The following is a 20,725-nucleotide window of genomic DNA, read 5'->3' on the forward strand; positions in this document are numbered from 1 at the left end:
CCTTTTCAATCGACATGACAAAATAGGACAACATTGTGTACGAATAAAACCATATTTTTCGTTCGTCATGCCTCTGCTTAAAACAATAGCTCGTCAATCTAGAAAGAGACGCAGTCCACTTTGCTGTCCATGCTCCGAAAGCTATCTATATGCTCTCTGCAGGCCGCCGTCATCATGGCTGACTGTTTAGACGCAAACAGCTGCGATGACCTCGGAGCGTAGCCTTGCTGGCCTCAGCAAAGCGGACAAAAACTGAGACATCATGGATTCTACAATAAGAAATGTTCTGGCATTATCAGGTAACGCAGGGCACCACCTCATGAACTGTGTGTGGCACAATGTTTTTTTTTAGTAATTATCTTACGTTTTACTGATGCGATCATCTCTACTCAAATTTTAAGGGTTTATTGTTTCTCTCAGACGTTGTACATTCAGTCTCTGTATTGCTCTTATTTTTCGGCATTGCCTAGTTTGGTATTGTTCATTTGACTACGAAAACTAAATCGTGAAAACATTTGCTATTCAAACGCACTTCAAAGCCCAATCAATATCTCCCATAGAGTTAACCACTTCGAAAGGTTCCAAGTTGTATTCAGTGAAATTCATCAATTCACGTTATCAATTAGAGAACACTTTCGAAAGTGTGAAAGACCAAGCCATTTTGTCACTTCTGTTTGTTGCTTCATTGCCTGCTAGTTTGATGTGCGCAACAATTCAGTCATTCTGCATTTTAAACTGCTTACGCTTTAGCTTATTTGTGGCTCACTATGAATGTAGTGATGGTTGAATACATGGATCATGTTATAGTTCCGGGCGAAGCTTTTTGAACAAGTCAAACGTGTTTGTGTATCTTTGACACTATCCTTATAGACAAGCTATCTTCATCAAAAGTTCATATGCTCTTGGCAGAAACTGCATGAAAAGGACACAAACGGAGTCCTGAACACTTTGCCTCGACATTTTTTTATCAGTCAGATTGAAACATTCAATTTTTTGTGTATCTGTTCGTATTCACGACTTCTGAGCTCTAGCTTTTCTATTGGCTTCAAAAATTTTACGAGCTTACGCTTCGTGTCTGATCCCATTAATTGTATGCTAGATTACTGTCCTTTCAGCCAAACTATCATCCGCGCTCGCATTTTGTAGCTCATGTTATCCAACCGTGCAAGCTGTACACATCAGTTCTTTTAAATGCGAAGCATTCCTTAGTGAACTTCGGCGACTTTGAGCGTACCTATCTATCTATCTATCTATCTATCTATCTATCTATCTATCTATCTATCTATCTATCTATCTAGCCACCTACGACTTTTAGCTCTCCAGGCCGTTTCGATAATGGTATCAATACCAGACTTGGTATGTCATAACAAGACTGCATAAAAAATATATTTGACTAGTCATAACATGAAATCATGACATGTATGTGAAGAATGTCATGATTTACATTTCATGGTTCTGCAGCTTTTTTACGGTGGTTTTGTTCACATGACATGTTGCAAAACTGGTATGGTATTGCATGATTGCATGGTGAACACAAGCGACAGACCGTAACAAGAAAATCGCTACATGCGTGTCATGTAAGAACATGACTACATGCCACGCTCATATTGCGCTCGATGCCGTTTGGCTAGCGTCTCTTATACCGAATTTGGTGTTACAGTACGTGAATGAATGACAAAGGTATGTGACTGGTCCAAACATGATAATTATGAGATGCGTGTCATGTAACAAAATGACTACATGACACGCTCATGATTTGCTCGCGGCCGTTTTGCTAGCTTTCCATGTACCAAACTCGGTATTACGTGACGCGAACGGACGACATAGGTAAATTACACATCCAAACATGATATTCACGACATGCGTGTCATGTAACAACATGAGTGCATGCCACACTGCTGATGCACTCGCGGCCATTTCGCGAGCTTCACATGTGCCAAATTTGGTATTACGTGACACCAATGGATGACAAAGGTATGGGACTGATGCAAACATGATAATCATGGGATGCGTGTCATAAGAGAACATGACTACATGCCACAGTCAAGGCGCCAATACACTTCGACGTGACGCGGTGCGCGTGCTTGCCGGCGTTCCTTTCGTAGCGTCACGCCAGCGTTGCCACGCCAGCGTTGCCACGCCAGGCGCTGGTTCTGCCATACACTCGCAGGCGCGCGCCCAGCTGCGTTGCTTTGACGCATGCTCGTTTGAGCGCGTCCAGCGTCCCTCTGTCACGAAAAGAGGGAGACGCAGTGTTGTCTGGGTAACGCATCGGCACGAAATGCAGCATGTCAAATTTCGCGCCGGATGCCGTCGGGCCGCACCGGCGGACGCTGGTCGTGCCTGGCGTCAGACTATATCATTGAGTACTCGCGTTTTGCTAACGTATAGCGTCGTTGTGCCCAGCGTGCACGCGCGTCAACGCTGAATTGGTGTATATTGGGCCCTTCATGATGCGCTCGTGGTTATTTTGCTAGCTCCACATATACCAAATTTGGTGTTACGTGGCGTCAGTGGATGACAAAATATATGACTGATGCAAACTTGATAATACTGAAACCCGTGTTATGTAAGAACATCAAAACATACCACACTCATAGCGTGCTCACGGCAGTTTCGCTAGCTCCACATATACTAAATTTAGTATCACGTGGCGTGAATAGATGACGAAGGTAAATGACACATCCGAACATGATAATCATGACACGGAAGTCATGTGCGGCATTATTTACCTCCACCTCGTAACGTTGTGCTGATTTCAAAGTGACATTTCAACATTTTTCATTCGTGCTTCACATATCATCGATTCCCACTGTACGTGGGATCCGCCAATTTTTTCCTTTTCTTTTTGAGTTTCATTCACCAATAAAAATATTCATTTTAGCTACTGTTTATTTGATTACTGAAATTTTATTTAGTCGAAGCAACTCGTGGAGATTTCTTGTGCCATTTCATTTTCTTTCTCTTCGCATAAAGAGCGAGGAGTCTGTGAAGTCGTTGTTGTGTTAGGCCACATTTCAATGACTTGCCATCGTAACCACACCCTTATGCACCTTATTGCAGCACTGATCTCCCTGCCTCTGCTCGAAGCCTACTGCCCACGTCTGGCCCCTAACGCCATAGTAAGTTTTTGCTTAACACCGTGTGTTGAAGCACTTCAACAACTGACCTAGCAACGTAAGCTTGCGCACATAAAAGACCGACATAAAACAGGACGTGGAAATAAAAGCCACGCAGTACCATTCATGCCTTGCACTTTCCGCACCATCCTTGATATTAGGTTCACAAGAGTTTGCCGCAGGATGTAGTTTGCTTTTCAGCAGCACATCTCTTACCATCAGTAATCGAGTTTCATCCATATGCAATATTCACAAGTTCTGGCACAACAACACATTGATGTTTTCATTCATGTGGCTTTTTTTTTCTCTGTATATTTTCTGTGCAAGTAGTCTTCATTGCGATATTTCATTTTTTAATGTGCATGGCCGACAGGGTCCTCACAGAAACTTCTTAACGATTCGTACTTAAATTAAGATCTCGTCATATCCAACCATTTTACAATATTATGAGTAGCCAAACTAGTTACATATAGCGGCTGTTACATTACAGCGTGCTCAGCTGCTCAGCGTAAAAAATTATAATCGTTCAGTCTATCTAATACTCAGGTACCTGGAAATGATATCAAAGGTAAAAAATAATTTTGGCGGCATTTCTTGTGCTAAGCTGCGTTGGAAATGCCCAGCTTCACTGAAGTACTCGCCCGCTAGCGTCGATATAGGTTTAGTGACGTCCTTATTATTGAATACTGCTTCAGCGATTATAAGGACACTGCAGGCGAATGTTTCGCACCATTGTGGCCGTCGCCCTCCCGGGAAATTATGTGAAACTCCAAAAACGTCCTGTTGCGCCCTGGGATCTGTTCGCTGTGGGCATAGAGTTTCTTAATATTAACTAGTGGAAACTGGCGCTGCAATCGTTAAGCCACCATGGGAATGAGTTGTAGTAGACAAATTTGCCTACAATTGTGGACAAATTTTATTGGCAATAAAGGGAAAGCTATGGGGGCGGAGCTACAGCACATGTGCTCTTCCTCGAAGTGCAGGGTCTGGTTTCGCTAACGCTTCGAATTTTTTATGGCCATATTCGAATAAAAACGCCGAATACTATATTCTACAACCATTAAACAGCCATTAGTAGGTGAAATTTGTCTCAAGCTTCTTCGGCGAGTCGTTTAAATAGCTTGAGGGTGACGAGCGCTCACTTAACCATGACGACGCCATTTTGACTGTGAGGTATACGTCAAACTTGCGACGTTTTGCATGTTCAAAAACGAAAAATTACACTGTATCACGTAAAACAAATAGTAATATATTTTAGTTAGTGCAACGTCTCTTTATAAACAGCATCCAGTAGATAATAAAGTATTATGTTGTTGTTTTTTCATGATGTTTTCGTAAAAAACACGGAAGCAACTCTGGGACTATAAGAGCGGTGACACACGCCAACTTTACGCGGTAGCCTTCCCTTCATTTACAAGAAACGTTGTCCGCGAGTATAGTCTTCGTGCTTGTGGCTTGGAACGCACTCTTGGCTTTGTTTATTGTTGTGTTTCGGTTCTGTTTCGGACTAAATAAAGGATCATTGTGAACTTTACGAGATGCGTTTAGAATTCATTAACCTTGAAGGGTCAAGGTGTTGAAGCGTAACTGCAAACCTTTGCTCAACTCCGTGTTGCGAAAAATGGATTCAGGCCACAGGGAGCTGAACAAAGCGAAAAGAACGAAAACTAGGCAAGATTAGGCAAATATCTGTACTATCCGTCATTCCCATGCTGGCTGAAGCGGCGTACGGGGCAGCTCCCATATATATAAACACGAGCGCCAGAGTTGCCTCCAGTGTATTTTTGGGAAACTCCACGGCTGCGGGTACTGGGGCAAGCCTGTCTATGCGGTTATCGCAACTGCTGCTGTGCTCGCGCCTCGATATGCAAAAACAATAAAGGTCCATTTGCATAAATACAAGAGTTCTGGTGGACATACGTACGTTCACAGAAGATACCATATTTAAGTGCCATTCCCACTAGCCTTTCCATATTTATTACAGAGCACCTGCGGCATTCGGTGCCGTTCAACCACCATAGACATAAGGGCCGTACACAATGTACAAATTTTCTCGCATCACCTATCTTTGATGTTAAGAAATGGAAAGTTTGGTGACTAGGACCGACCATGCCATAACTACAGCCACGAAATAACAGGCGTAACGACCGCATTCTTAACAGGTACATTAAAAGTGAGAGCGAAACTGTAAGCGTCAGTACCAATATCTGTTTGCCTTTAAAACTGGCTATTTAAAAATTAAATATTACTTAAACTCTAGCTGGCTTAAATTTACCAAATACAACAAATTGCCTGATTGAACGAACAGCAACCTACGGGAATACTTTTAAGCAGCTTTAATAGACAGTGGGCTTTTTTGTGTGTGCCCATATCTTAAGGCGATCCAGCTGAAAATGATTAACTTTATTTACACGTTCACAGCCATCTATACGAGTACACAAACTCAAACAATTGCTTCAATAAATAAAGAAAAAGAACAAAAAATCGCAATGTTCACACTTGTCATTTCTTTACAGAGTGGGAAGGTTATTCCGTGCCGCTACCTATGCGTCAGGATCAGTTTCTTCGAGTTGCCCTCAATCATCTTATCAACAGAGCGGGATGGAGTCCTTTGTTCGGTAAGAAAATGAAAATGTTCATTTTCAACAAAATTAACGCCGGCCTGTCGTGTTTTATTTATACGTAATTCGCTCTTCTATGTTGTCGTAGCGCAATAAAACGCATCATTCTTTCTTAGCAATGCTACATGGGCAGCCGTTAACCTGTATAAATGGTTAATGTACCGAGCTATTGCGATTGTTAATTAGTTGCTCTATCTGAGGAAGGGCACTCATTGTAGACATTCTTTCTGTACTTACTTCAAGTAATGAAGCCGTAAATTAGCTGCCTTTTTGAAGTTTATAGTGTAAGTATTTCAGTGTTTTCAGTGCACTCCGACAGTCCTCCGCATAAAGCAAAAGACTCACATCAAAGTCAGTGAATCTAAATACATCCTAACAATCGTAGCAGTGATTGCGGTCACACTAAATTTATCCTAACACGAATTCGACGCACCTGTTTGACAGTGCAGGCACTACATGCTTGCTTGCGAGCACGCGTCACTTGAACGTGCGAAATCACTTACGCACTGCCTAAATCCACATGTGTAAGTTACGACGCTAATCTACGCAACGTTTATGAACAGAATGTGCGCAAATTTTTTTGGACTACGCAGAAGATCTTGCGCTTCGTTGAGATATGCATTCAGGTTTTAAAGTTTAATGTTTTGTTAGCAGAGTCCTTTCTCTATAAATTCGAAATATGACGGCAAACGTAAGTCTACTTTGTTACACGGTTATCAAAATATGTACCTAGCAAGGGCGTACAACTTAGTAACTGCTACTTTTCAAACTGGCAACACAGTCCAAGTATCACAATCAAAAGGCACAGCAGGCGACAAAAGTAAACCAGTGTAGGTGTACCGTATGTTTTAACTTAATTATTTAGTGATTTGTACGAGCTGTTTTTCTTGAATTCAGGAAAGATATCCAACACAGGAAGTGAGAATAGTTAGGTCACTAACTAAGATCTAGTGATTAAAATGTAAACTCAGGCATAAAAGTTACCTTTTGGTTACGTCCTACAGTTTCGCTGCTCCACTCTGGGCTGTGGTCTACTGTATACGTTCTCTTGTGGCCCTTACAATTACCTACCAATTATTTTACGCCATCGTTCAACGATTACTCTCGGCTTGGCATTATTTATATGCACATCTTAATATCGTAACCCCACACCTCTCAATAAACGACCTATATGTATACAGAAACGTTTTGCACCGCAAACCTTGATTGCATAAAGATAGTGGGACTTCTTGCTGAGTGAAAGTGTTCAGAAAACAGCGCATATACTTAGCTAATTATGACAGTCTACCGAATTGTGTGTTCCGGCCAATAAACTTCATGGCGACGCTATGGGAAATAAGAATGAAGATATCTTTACTCCTCGAAATTGAATCTTCACTAAGTGTCGCACGTGAAGCGTAATCTTGAACAGAAGTCGCACTTTATTTGAAATAAGCCAGCACACTGGACTACGCTGTTCCCTTTTGAAGTGATTTTGATCATAAGGGTAAAAGCTTCTGTTATGCTTACAGCACTTGCCCATCTTATCAGTCTTTTTTACCCTAAGGCTTTTCTGTGACATAAAACGTAAAACTGAAAAAAAAGATCACATGAGGAAAACGGATAAATACTTGGCCCATTTATGTAGGTTTTGTGTTTTTTGTTACCTGCACAACGGGTCTGCAAGCTTGCCGAGCTTCAAGCCTCCTCTAAACGTCTGTTTTAAAATCGTGGTCAAGAACTGTGAAAATATTTATGCTGTTTCTTTTTTGCTGCAAACAGTAGAATTCGAAGAACTAATTCTTTTAATAATTCGATGGTGGAAGGTATATTGCTCTTGCCGCCAGTAAACGAACATAAGCTATCATGGGCCTTGACCAAACTGACCAACGCTAAAGCATCCCAGGTGTTCAGCTTGTTCATGCACTCATTTAACGCCACCGTTGAATCTAATGACGTCTTCAGCATGGGAAACATTTTAGCAGTAAATTAGTCGTATTGACAAACGTTTTGGCCTTACCGTTTTGGTCGTAGTTCAATTCCTGTTGCCCTACTCAAATTATCAACCGTGATCAATCGAGTACGCACAAGCTACAAGTGGTCTCGACCAAGTACTGAATATTACAGGTAACGCCAAAATAAATCGGTGATATGCAAAGCGACGACCATGGCATGTCACAGTTTGACACAGAGATCTAACGCCGTTGTTCCCCGAGGGGCGGCCGCTGGGCATGTCGAAAACTAGCGAACCTGCTGTTCCCGCTTCCATATACCCACACAGAAGTAATTAAAGCAGCAAGTTGAACTTATCACTCACAATATGAATATTTGGAATTTCCAATGTTTGGAGCAGGCAAGCAACATGATTATCCTGCTCTTTCCAGACGCTCCTCCTACGCAGGCGCGGAGTCTGCAAAAACGGGGGCTGCATTCCTTTCGATGCCGACGAGTACAAGGGGGCTTTTGGCAAGGCATTTTCAGCCGTCGACAAGTTGGCCTCAGGAGTATTCAGGAAGATAGCCCCCACATCGGGTGAGCCTTCCGGACCGATTGTGGACACCCGTTTGTACACTGGAGCCTCGAACACCGTGGCTGCTCCGGCAGTTCCGGTTGGCAGCACCACGCCTAGTTCATCGTCAGCAAGGCCCATGGTGGGTGTCCCGCCAACCAACACTGGTCTCCCGTTTCTGCCAACGACCAAGATCGTGCCCACGGTCAAATCCTCCGAGACCGGCAAGATTCCTTCGATCTATCCAAATCTGAGACCAAGTCCGAAAACGGCACGCATCGGTACCGTCTCTTTAAGTGGAGGTACACCAGTAGCCTCACCGTTTGCAGGACCAGAAGGCAAAGGTGCAAACCAGGCTTCGCCGACACCGACAGCACTAGGAGCCCCAGGGGCTTCACCAGGATTGGGGTCCAGCAGTAGTCTCCCATCCCCAAGTTTTCCTGTCAGTGCAATCCCATCAGTACCACCGAGTGTTGCATCAAGTCTGAGTTCACCCACAGGGAAAAGTGCGGATGGAAGCGTGAGAGAAGGGAGCGGAGGAGTGTCCAAAGTAGGAGGCGCAGCGTCGCGGGGCACGAACGCAGAGCCCACTTCGCTGGCCAGCATTTATGGTTTACCGTCTTAAGACAACGGAAGGAGTATCACCTTCTTGAAGTACACTACCAGGGCACGCAACTTCCTGGACAGATGAAATTTTCTCTACTACCAGTGGTACCAGAATCTGGGAACTCCGAATACGGCTGCCGATTTGTTTCGCTACGTCATCTCGATGCAGTTGTCACATTACGGCGTCATTGTCAAGTTCGAATATATACCGATGTTCCTCGAAATAAAATCATAAAAGTGCGACAGCTCGTTCTGCTTGAAGTTACAAAACACACCTGTCTTCATTCCTAAGAATGCTTGCTACTTGTTTTTTAAGTAATTACAGCATGACATAATGGTCACCGCAATACTATTTAGACTTCGATGCATGGTGAAGACAAGTATGCAATATTAGCGCAAGAACGCGGACAACATGACGCCACTGCAATGACACACGAACTTTCTCCCAAGGTCACTTGTAGACTTGTCTAGAACAACATTGTTAGCTGGTTCCAGCAGTATTGAACCGGGCACACAAAAAAAAGATGCACGAGGATACAGCGGTCTCTTCTTCATGTGTCCTCTGCGCGACAATTTCAGCTTTACCTCAACCACTAAACAACATTTTAATTATACCACAAGTAATCCATTTTAATAGGCCATGTTGGCTTACTCAGTACAGCCATATTTCTTTCAAAGAGGGGACGCCCAATGCACATCCTCACTTGGCCGGATAGTTGGCATTACACACGCTCATCAATCTTAGGCGATTCCGGTATCATATCTTACCACGTGCGTTCTGGTCTTTTAGTGTCTTTTTCACATACTTTTGGACTATTTTGATCAAATTGCCAATAAATGTACCGATACATATGAGGCCTTCCAAGGTTTCTCGACTTCGTGTCTTTCAGTATGCAATTGATACATTTACTGCCCTGCAATTGATAGATCTTACACAAAGAGCTTCTCCTGCCCGTTTTCTGAACAATCTTGAGCAGGTTGAGAAATTCGCAATTCGGGGCAAAATGATAATGCTAAGAAAGATAGGCACAATAACGTTGAGCGTAGAATTATATGTGGAGACATGCTTGTGGCCTTATGCACACAGCAATCAGTGCTCAAAAAGAATCATCTGACCATTGAATAGATTCTACTCAAAAGGTGTCATGCTCTTTGCCACTTCAGTCAGAAGCTTCTTCACTGCACTGAGACACTAAGTGAATCAATATTGTTTTTGAGGATTGCAAATAAGTTCATGAAAAGTAGTTTTAAATACTGAGTGATCTCTATTTTCCACCAAAACTTCGTTCTTAAAATAAATAATCGAAGACTATTTCACTGAGTAACTTCCAGCTGAAACTTCAGCACCTTGAAGTCAGTGTGACGTGACACATAGTGAAATCTCTCTCACACGTTCATGGAGCCTCCGACACAGTACACGCAGTTGGACACGCTGACACCTGGGAATATCCTAGAACTGTTTACCCAACAGCAAACCAGCCAGCGGAATCATTAAAAATTTTACAGTGACACAAAAAATAGCACCATATCGAGCCAACATAGCACGCACGCATGCACACACACACACACACACACACACACACACACAAACACACACACACACAAACACACACACACAAAACAACGCACACACCCTGACACTCCAATGTGGTGTTGTTCCCACTCGACTAACCATGGCAAGAAGTTCGTAAGGGCAAACCGCAGAGCCATTCCACGGACACGTCACCAAAGTCTACCGTCCCGGAGAAGTACCAGGTTTCTGAGAGAGCGCTTTTCCCATGAGTCCGCAAAGCACATCCGCCAGGTGGCGTCACCACGGGAGTATAGTTTCTTCGCGAAACCCGTGAAGGCAAGCACAGAGTGCGGATGGGCCCGTGCCGTCCAAGAACAGGTACGGGAGGAAGAGAACGAGCAGTGGCCGAGGGCGATGCGTTCCAAGGCAACCTTGACGGTATATCGAAGTTGCAACGATGAAATAGAAAAGGAGCGCATGTACGACAACAATGGCGGTACTGGCCTTCTGTTCGAACCGAGGGCTGGGGCACTACGAACCCTTGTGTACCGTCGCCGATTCGATGAAAATACCGATGACACGAGTGCGATGTGCCGGGTGTGCGGGCAGGAAGAAGAAACCATGTCCCATCTAGTGCTATGCTGTACGTGTTTGGGCCCACACCAACGAAAGGGCACCACACTGCCCGAGGCTATGGAGTTTGTTCACAAAGATGACCCGGGGCCACCCGCACTCGATGGAGCGGCTGGCACAGTGAACTATGCGGCAGTACGCACCGCCAAAACAAGGCTGGTGTAGTGGTGGCGTGCGACGCAGCGGTAATGATTTATGTGGACAAAATTGAAGGCGTGCAGATGCGGGTGTGTACGCCAGTGGAGCGTTTTATTTATCTACTTTTTAAGTGTTTTTCTCTGGCTAGGGCAGATTAATCTGGCCCGCCCAATACAAAAGGATCAGCCTCAAATCATTATCATTATCATCATGAGCAGCAGCATCGTACCTCGGAAGGCGGCGTTAACTTGCCGCGCAGGCAACCGCTGTGAAGCCGGTCCACCCAACGCGTAGACGCCATGAGGTGAAAGCAACTTTTCAAGGGAAGCGAGTACGCTTTGGTCAAGATTTTTTCGTTTTCTTAAGTACCATTTATGCTGGCTGAATGAAATTTCAGCTAACTTTCGAAATAAAGATGTTTATTCTGGCTATGTTACGTATCTCCCTCTCGCAGAATGCAATGCACTTCAATTTTGTAACAAAACGTTGCGTGATCCTTTATACACGTCATCAAAATTCAGAACCTCACAAAAAGCTAGTGCTCGAAAGTCGAGGTGGTAACACCACTTATAATTGCTTTTCTGCGCGTTTTCGGATTCAACAGACGTCTTCTCGGCGGAAGGGTTATTTTTTTTTGGCATTGCTAAAGGTCATTTTACTGATACGATGAACAAGAGCTTTTTTTCCATTACCCGCGTAACACTTATGATATCTATCACCACAAAGCCGATCAACTGATCCACTTTATTTCAATCATTCAGCTGTGATAACAGTGTAATGATGACTTTGACAATTCTGGCGTTATTTAAAGTGCTAGACTTTTCAAGGACAGGAAGGTATAATGAATACTTATGTGCAAATGCGTAGAGCTTCGTGTTCCCGCTTTACCCAACACAAAGTCTAAAATAAGTACTATTTCTTCCACAATATGCATAGTACTTTCTGCCTCTACATGTGCCGCTGGAGCTGTACCAGTTTCGTGAGAAGTCCCAATTATTACTGAACGCCATATATATATATATATATATATATATATATATATAATTACAAGCCATGCTAATTCAACACGAGAGCTCTCCTCCCTCGTAATGTTTATTTTGAGAACTTCGACAGAACTCAGCAGCAAGCGAAAAACGACAAACACTCCCCTCAGTTCATTTGACATTTCGGACGCATCATGCGAAACGTGTTGTCATGGAGCAGCACTCTCGAACAGGCGACCCGCTGGCCGCATGTGGCACGCGAATCTCTCACCTGCGGCCCTCGGCCCAGACATGGCTGTGTTCGCCCTATATGTTTACTTTATTTTCACAATAGGCATGTGCATAAAAACACGGACACGACTGATATAAAGCGTTGCTTTCGTGAGGTCATATGGTTACCATGTGTTGAAGCGTAACCGTTAAATAAAAACAATATTATCGGCGTCCAGACTTAGCTCATGTTGGAGATCAGTACCGACATATTGGTGAACGAAATCCTTGTCAGAAATATTCTTCAGAAATGACCCATCTATAAGATATGGGAATTGGCAACGTTTTCTAACACTGTGGGTCAACTATAGGTTGGTAAAAAATGTGACTTCACTTAGACTCACTCATTAAATATAGCTTGCGCTTAAGGCTCACTCGGACTCGGAATCACCAAAATTTTCTTTGACTGGACCAACGTTTTTAGATACTGTACAGTATCTAAAAACGTTGGACTGGACTCACTAGAACTCAAGCTCACCAAAATATTACTCGCCCAGATTCACTCAAACTCAGGCTCATGGCTCAACCTTAGTCTGAGTGAATCTGTGTGAGTCGACTCGCGAGTCCCTTAGCCTAGAATTAGCTTGTTTGACCATGGTGTCAATGTTCTTCACCACAAATATCTCTCATAATCAGTGATCTTCTTGATGCTTTTTATTGTGGTGCCCAGGAAAACGAACTACGAGTGGTTTCAGACGACTAAGGAAATGTTTTTAAAAATTACAAGGGAAAATATATTTATCAAGAACTTCCTCGGAAGAGTCGGTGGGTGGGAGCTCGAGGCACCACCCCTACGTTATTTACGCTTATGATAAGTAAATAGGGAGTTTTCGAATAGGGGCCCCAAATCAAAGCCCTTCGCGTATGGACGCTTTGGGTCAAGCAGGAGTGAGGAGTTTTCAAATAGGGTCTGCGGTGTTTTGGACACTCCTATTTTATGTCACTCTAGTCTTGACCGAGAGCCATCACTTTGGTGGGTGCCGTCACGTTTGTCTGACCTAAAACTTTCGGGGCAGGTTTTAGGGCTCCCACTCAATTCAAGAAATTGCGTTCCCAACCCGAAAGCAAAACGCGGTTTGGGTTTTGCGCACGCGCAGTGGCCTTGACGCTAATTGTTTGGGCCCCAAAAGTATTCAAAAACTTCCTAAATTTTAAATGGTGTATGCACAACACTACTTTGAATTACATCAGAGTCGACGTGAGCATAAGCGTGAATTGAAGTTAGGCTGATAAAAATTCTAGAAACGAGTAGATAGGAGTCCCACAGGTCGGCCAAAAACGTGCAGCTCAATCAGATTTACTCATTAAATATATTTTGCGCTTTCGGCTCATTCAGAGTGAGATTCACCAAAGTTTTCTTGGGCCGGAATCGCTGGGACTCACACTCACGAAAATATTCTTAGACCGAACTCACTGGGGCTCAAACTCACATATATTCACCCGGACTAACTCAGGGTAAGGCTCATGGCTTGATCTGATTCTGAGCGAGTCCCAGCGAGTCTACTGATGACTGAGTTTGGCGACGTATTGTGCCAAGACTCCCTGCCTGTCATCTTTTCGCTGGCAAGGGCTTCTTTAACTCGGCCCCTGAGGGAATAAATTCTGTGACTGTGGCACGTGGCCTGAGATAAGTTCTAAACCCCTGTGTAGAGTGAATCCAATCAAGAAAGCAGCCTGGATACACTGCCCATTGCATTTATTGTAGTGCTTGTTCTGTGGTGTTGCCCTAAATAGCATAGACGTTCCGTGTCTTCCTCCTTAAAAATAGTAAAAAAGTGTTTCTGGTAGGGCTAGTTCGTAAAACATAACTGTTAACAAGACAAACGAAAAACGAAGAAGGCGCACGAACACGCTCTTTGTAACTTTTTTGCAACATTTCTTTCATTCGTACCCTCTCAGTTTACAGCTCTTCGCGAGTCTTTATACGGCACAAGCCTAATTGACTATTAGTAGTAGAACGGATAGCTAGGCGAGTTTGTATGTAAGTATAACTTTATTTAGCGCACACACAAAAAAACGGGACAAGAAAGAGGCAGACGAGCGCTAACTCACAACTAATTAATTTTTGAAAGGAAGAAAACATATAAAGACCTGAAAATCAGTACGTTACATGTGCAAGTCATGCGACAGGCAGACATACAAAGACATCGCTAAATAAAATTTGAAAACTATGCTCTCTATCTGTTAGAGCCACCGATGGTTGACTAAGACATTTGTTTTTACACCTATGTATATGAAAGGCTTCCGTCAGTTCACGTGTTAGTTTATCTCTAAATATGTGTATCGCGAAACACGGGATCACAATTGCATGATTTACAATGATCTGACAAGTGTGAAAATGTTTTTTTTAGTTACCCTGCTTTTTTAGTCATGTATTGTTGCAGCGGCCAGTCTTTCCTATGTATACATTCCCACAAATTAGTGGTATCAGATATACCACTCTTTCTCGGCATTTTATGAACTTCAATTGTTCTTTTAGGCCACAGCCACATTTTCTTTATCCTGTTTTGAGCTTTTCGCCAATGGCCTGGCACAAATGTTGCGTCCTAATAGGGGCGCTCAAAACAACACCGATGCCATACATTTAGCACTCGTTAGCACTCGTCTGTCTTTTTCTTCTCCTGTTTTTTTTTTTTGTGCACGCTAAAGAAGTTATATCATGAACTATTAGTAACTGGCATAGCTGTTTCTCTCCCTTACATTCATGTTCCTAACGGATATATCTCGAGGTCACCTTTCATAGATTCTATTCGCAGTATGTTGTTGGACTGCTCTGTACATTTCAGGGCATGCCTAAAAAGATATTCCTTGTACGCTGACGATCGTATATGTACATAATACTTTTTTCCTAAAATAATAAATTTATTATTTTGTTAAAATCAAGTGCTACGTAGCTCGAACAATGTCTCGGAGGTGCCACTTGTACATCTGTCATCTGAGCTATTGCATTCAGATTCACCAGTGAGAAATTCCAATCCATTGTTTACGCAAACAACCGATTGTTAATGCAGCAGGGCTGTTCAATTATCTGTTAAAATGTGAGAAGTACGTAAACGGGAAGTCTACGTATCATTGCTGCGATGTCCGCTCCGGTAGGTAGCATTAGCCTAACGAGCATGAAAATGAAGATAAAGAGCTTAGCCAACTGCAAAGGTTTCGCCAACGTGATACCGATTCCCTACCCAGTTTAGGCAATTAAAATTAGAATCGCAGGAAACGACAATCTCGAGGTATCAATGAGTTTTGTGCACATACTTCTGCACATCGATTCGAAATTGTATTCACCACTGTTTAGCAGCGTAGGTCACAATTCAACATGCCGTGCTGCTCCTTGTTACTCGGTAAACGAAACGCGTCTTTCGGTTGTTTTCTTGTAAACAGAACCACCCACCTGCATGCAAAACGTGTTCTACGTCATCGCCCCACACTCACACTTCAATTGTCTTAAACATAACGCCGTAGACGCACAGAAGGCACAACAGTGATCAGCTCGTGTCGCACCGCGCAAGCCCTTCGACGCGTGAACGATGGCATCTGTGGTAGAGTGGCGCAGCGTCGTGGTTGCTTTCGAAAGCGTATGTATTGGCCGTATGAAGCAACAGGAGGTTTCATTGTTTGCCTTTTTCTCTTGCCCCCGTGAAAAATAGCAGGCTAGTAACCAGCTTTTCAAGACGGCCTCTCCTCGTTCTTCTTCTTCTTCTTCTTCTTCTTCATAGGTTCATGACTATGAGGAGCATTGAATTACTGTGCCCACATTAACCTAATGCTTTACAGAGCGAAACGTTTCTTAACAATCTAACTTCACTTTTGCTGTAGTTATCTAGATGTATGTATGTATGTATGTATGTATGTATGTATGTATGTATGTATGTATGTATGTATGTATGTATGTGCTGGTCCACAAATGAGGCCAAAGCACTCAATTAGTGTCACTTCAAACACAATTAGTCGTATGATTTTTGCGCATCTATGATTGATTGATATGTGGGGTTTAACGTCCCAAAACCACTATATGATTATGAGAGACGCCGTAGTGGAGGGCTCCGGAAATTTAGACCACCTGGGGTTCTTTAACGTGCACCCAAATCTGAGCACACGGGCCTACAACATTTCCGCCTCCATCGGAAATGCAGCCGCCGCAGCCGGGATTCGAACCCGCGCCCTGCGGGTCAGCAGCCGAGTACCTTAGCCACTAGACCACCGCGGCGGGGCTGCGCATCTATGTAGTAGAGCTCAAATACTGACGTGAATTTTTCGAGGATATCTTAACAAGCTGGTCTACTCCAAGGCACCAAGTATCACGTTCCGCAACCACGGTGGTTCTTCCCAGCCCACAACACTATACAATAGAGATAAGCGCGCCACATACAATGATATTACGAAGCACTTCTACCAAAGCAGGAGGGTCTACCCCCCTCATCACAAAAAACTACACAAAGTCCAGGCAATAACACTTAGACTCCTACAAACGGATTCATATCAAAGTTTGACCTTCTTTCACAAGGTTTACCCGGATACTTGCACTACCAGGTCATGTCCCTGTTGTGGGGAAGTAGCTAACTTAGAGCATATGCTCTGGCGTTTGGCCTCGTTCCTAGGCCGCGATCAAGCCAACCCGGTCAAGTGGTGCTCTGCCATCAGAATCCCGAACAACGGGGATCAGCACATCCAAGGAGCCCACGATGCGGCGTTCAGGCTTAGCGTGCCCATCCCAACGTGGGCGAAGCCCATGGACTGCGTGCTTGTCGCGTCTCTCAGGACTATAGTGTTTCCATATCTGTCCATCCATTTTAAGCAAACATGTGCCAAAAGCCGGAGCTTTCATTTCCCCATTTCAGTACTTCGCAATTCAATTTAAATTACTTTTTCACACTCCATTTGAAATCAAACCACCATAGCCACAGGTAAATATTGATTCGCAATATAAGGCATATGAAATCTGAGCAAAAATAAAATCAATCAGTTCTCTCTCTCTTTTTTTTTATTTTTGCAGACGCTCCTGTTACGCCGGCGAGGAGTATGCAAGAATGGAGCATGCTATCCTTTTGAACCTGAGGGTCAAAAGCGCAAAGGAATTTTCAGACGAGTAATCACAAACATCGACAAGTTTGCCTCCGGTTCCTACAAAAAAGCCATCGATAAACCAGGCACACAATCTGGACCCATTGTGTCCGTCAATCCTTCCCTGCGCGGAATCAGTTCGAAGGACACTGTAAACGGCACGTCGCCCCCTGCGAGCAGCCAACCGCCCAGCTCTTCAGTTTTACCATCCTTCAGCAACAGCACTAGCTCCTTGGTCAGATCAGTGGGCTCTGCACTCACGAGTATCTGGGTGCAAGCATTTCCTTTTAACCTCAAAGCCGGACCTCCCAGGCGGCCTACTGCTGCCAATAAGACACCGTCAAGCACCCCTCAGCAGGAACCAGGTGAATCGACAGCAACCAGCAGTGGCGGAACGAGCATTGCCGATGTTGGTGGAGCTGCACCAGTTGTGCCACCATCGCCAACAGAGGGCAGCAGCAACCACAGCCCGCCTACAAACAATATCTTAGGGTCGAAACTTTTTAGCCGAATTTCACGACTGTCCCCAACATTGACTTTCACCAACAAATTATTGAAATTACCAGGCAAAGGTTCAGCGCCAGCTGTTGTCACAGGGAGTCCTATTTCTCCCGTAGCTGAAATGGACGCGATAAATGCGACGACAATCAAGAAAGGGGTGCCTGGAGCATCAAGTTTAACGACAGGAACAAATTCAGTCAAGACCGGGAAAAGTCTGCAAACGTCGGTGCCACCAGCGCTTGGTAACACCAGTGAAATATCGACCCCAGCGGTGCCGCCAGGATTGGGGTCTCGCAGAGTAATACCCGGACTTTTGTCAGCAATAGTATTAGGGAGACGACTAGCGACACCGCTAGGCGGGAACAAGAGAGCAGGTATTTTAGGGAGTCCTATGCCTACCACAAGTGCCACTGACGTTCAAAATTCACCGAATAGCAGTGATGGAATGACTGGTATTGTGGGTGGAATGTCGCCCCCAAATGCGAACTCTGTGAGAGGTCCACCAGTATCTGCTCCAGCGGCGCCAGATGAAAGCAGCAACAGAAACATACCATCAGGTACACTGCCAGCGTTACGATCGCTTCGACTTATATCAAAACTTCGGAGCACTGCAGCAATAAGAAGTGCTCTAAGTAAATTGAAACATAAAAGTTCCGAATCCAGCGGTGCTCCGCCGGTCTCGAGTTCTCGTGCAAGTCAAAGGGTGACGGGGACGAATGCAATAGCTGGAGCATCAAGTGTTGCAACACCGGTGAATTCTCCCGACGTTGATCGAGGTGTGCCAGCCCTGCCATCACTGACGGCACAAGGCAACAATAAAGATGTCCCAGCCTTAGGGACACCACAACAGTTCAGCTCACCCGGAACATCATTAGGACCTACGTCGACAAGAGCACCGGGTAAAATACCAAGCACTTCACATGGTAAGAACCCAGGATCAAGTACGGTAGTGAAGAGCACGAACAATTCCGCAACTGAAATAGATGCGGGAAGCGGAGCGAGTAATAATGAACTCTCTATAAAAGTAGGTTCAACCCCCAGTACGTTTACAAACTATGCAACTAGTCCATCAAATGCCACGCCGCTGACGACACCTGCACGCAGTGGTAACAAAAACACAATATCAGGCGCGCCTCAGTTGACTTTATCAACAGTAACAACGTCCGAGCGTAGTACTGTACTAGCGGTAAACAAAAGCTCTAGTGAACTTCCAGAGGCGAAGACTCAATTGGGCATTTCTCCAACGAACCCAAGCTTGGCGGCATCTGGCACCGGTGTAGCAAATCCGTCAGTAGCGACTACATCGACTAAAGTACAAGGTGGTGCCTCACTTGTACAGGTTGTCGAAATTCCTGGAATCAATGCAACGCCTCCACATTCTGCAAAACCGGAGACAACGCGAGTATCGCACGCACTCCCGGTGCCTTCGATGACGTCCGAAAGTTCGATTACCCCCTCCGCAACGCCTCCAGTAACGGAATCTAGTTCTGCCCGGGCATCTGAAGCAGGGGGGTCGACCTTAATCAAAACACCGCATGAGACTGCTGTTTCATCCATTGAAGGCGTAGCAGGGAAGTAACCTGCAAAAGCTACACCAAGCCTTGGTCCTCCAGTAGGAGGCGCGGTGGTAAGCTCTTTGAGCACAGCAATACGTGGCACAGAGGGAAGTGTTCCGCTAGGACCAACTTCAAGTTCAGTATTACTGCCCGGCAGCACATCAACAGTTTCAAGGTCTAAAGAAACGCCCGTTACTAGTGGCAAATCGGAAGGAATGTCATCCCCTATATTATCAAAGATTCAAGGATTCAGAGCAGCCATCACTTCTCCAGTGACCGGTGGAGTGGGTGCACCTAGAAGACTTGTTCGCAATTTCCTTGGCATGGGAATTCGGCACAGACTAATCAGGTAATGATACCGACCAATGTACGCAGGTACGACGTCGAACTAAGTTTATCCGACAAATTCATGTGAGTTCTTTAAACGATCCGGTCGGAACTGATTCGTGCATCTGCCCCATTAAATATAAATTCACGTTCATCTTGGAGACCTTTTGACTTGTAGAAAGTAAAATCCAATTATATTGTCTTTGCAAGTTGAAAAAACGGTCATAAATGTTTCCCGATCAATAAATGTATCCCTTAGTAAATAATGCGTTTTGCCTGTATCATTACAATTGTAACAGTTTTTCTTATAAATATATCGCTACTGAAATACCGGGTAGCACAAAGCCACATCTCCGTTTTTCCGAAGATGAGCCACATGACAAAACGGGTGAAATATCGTTCTCAGGAAAGATTGTTGCAAAACAGGGTCCAAGGTGTCACAGTTCCCAGATTGTATGGCACTTATTTCGGGGTCGTTATCATTTATTAGTCAGCCATCCCTCTTAAAAACTAAATGAAGACAGCTTCACACAAGGGGTTCCAAAACCTGTAGGAAGGGTGCAGCTGGGCTGCTTTCGTTGTTTCTCTTCTGTTTTCTTTTTACAGCGAAAGCTGTATGTGGCTAGACGAAATAAAAAAATCACAGCATACCCACGCGATGAATGGTGACTAGTGGGGCGAAGCGTTCATCAATCCGTCCGCACTTCCATCCATCCGCCTGCGTGCCCGCTCTTGCGTCCATCCGTGCATCCGCCTGTGCGTCCATCCATCCATCCATCCATCCATCCGTCCGTCCGTCTGTCTGTCTATCTGCTTGTCCATCCGTGCGTCCGACCGTCCATCTAGTGAACCCTTCAAGTACCACCATCTCGCTTCTTTTAGGGGCGAAGCTCCTTAAGGCGTGGGTTT

The 20,725-nt window shown here is 44.4% G+C and overlaps 1 protein-coding gene across 2 annotated transcripts; it reads left to right on the top strand.

Moving 5' to 3' along the window:
• Nucleotides 1–119: 119 nt before the first annotated feature.
• On the top strand, nt 120–20,082 carry LOC119170934 (uncharacterized). 2 transcript variants are annotated; one of them, XM_037422175.2, is made up of 4 exons: nt 120–299; nt 3,064–3,122; nt 5,636–5,737; nt 17,365–20,082. In XM_037422175.2, the coding sequence occupies exons 1-4, from the start codon at nt 263–265 to the stop codon at nt 19,510–19,512; spliced, it is 2,346 nt and encodes a 781-aa protein (XP_037278072.2). In that variant the 5' UTR covers nt 120–262; the 3' UTR covers nt 19,513–20,082. The 2 variants fall into 2 exon arrangements, with proteins under 2 accessions (XP_037278072.2, XP_037278074.2); XM_037422177.2 differs by lacking the exon at nt 17,365–20,082 and adding an exon at nt 8,104–9,077 and having other exon boundaries at nt 129–299.
• The last annotated feature ends 643 nt before the right edge of the window (nt 20,083–20,725 follow it).

The sequence above is a fragment of the Rhipicephalus microplus genome, chromosome 3 (assembly GCF_043290135.1).
Source record: "Rhipicephalus microplus isolate Deutch F79 chromosome 3, USDA_Rmic, whole genome shotgun sequence".
NCBI lineage: Eukaryota > Metazoa > Arthropoda > Arachnida > Ixodida > Ixodidae > Rhipicephalus > Rhipicephalus microplus.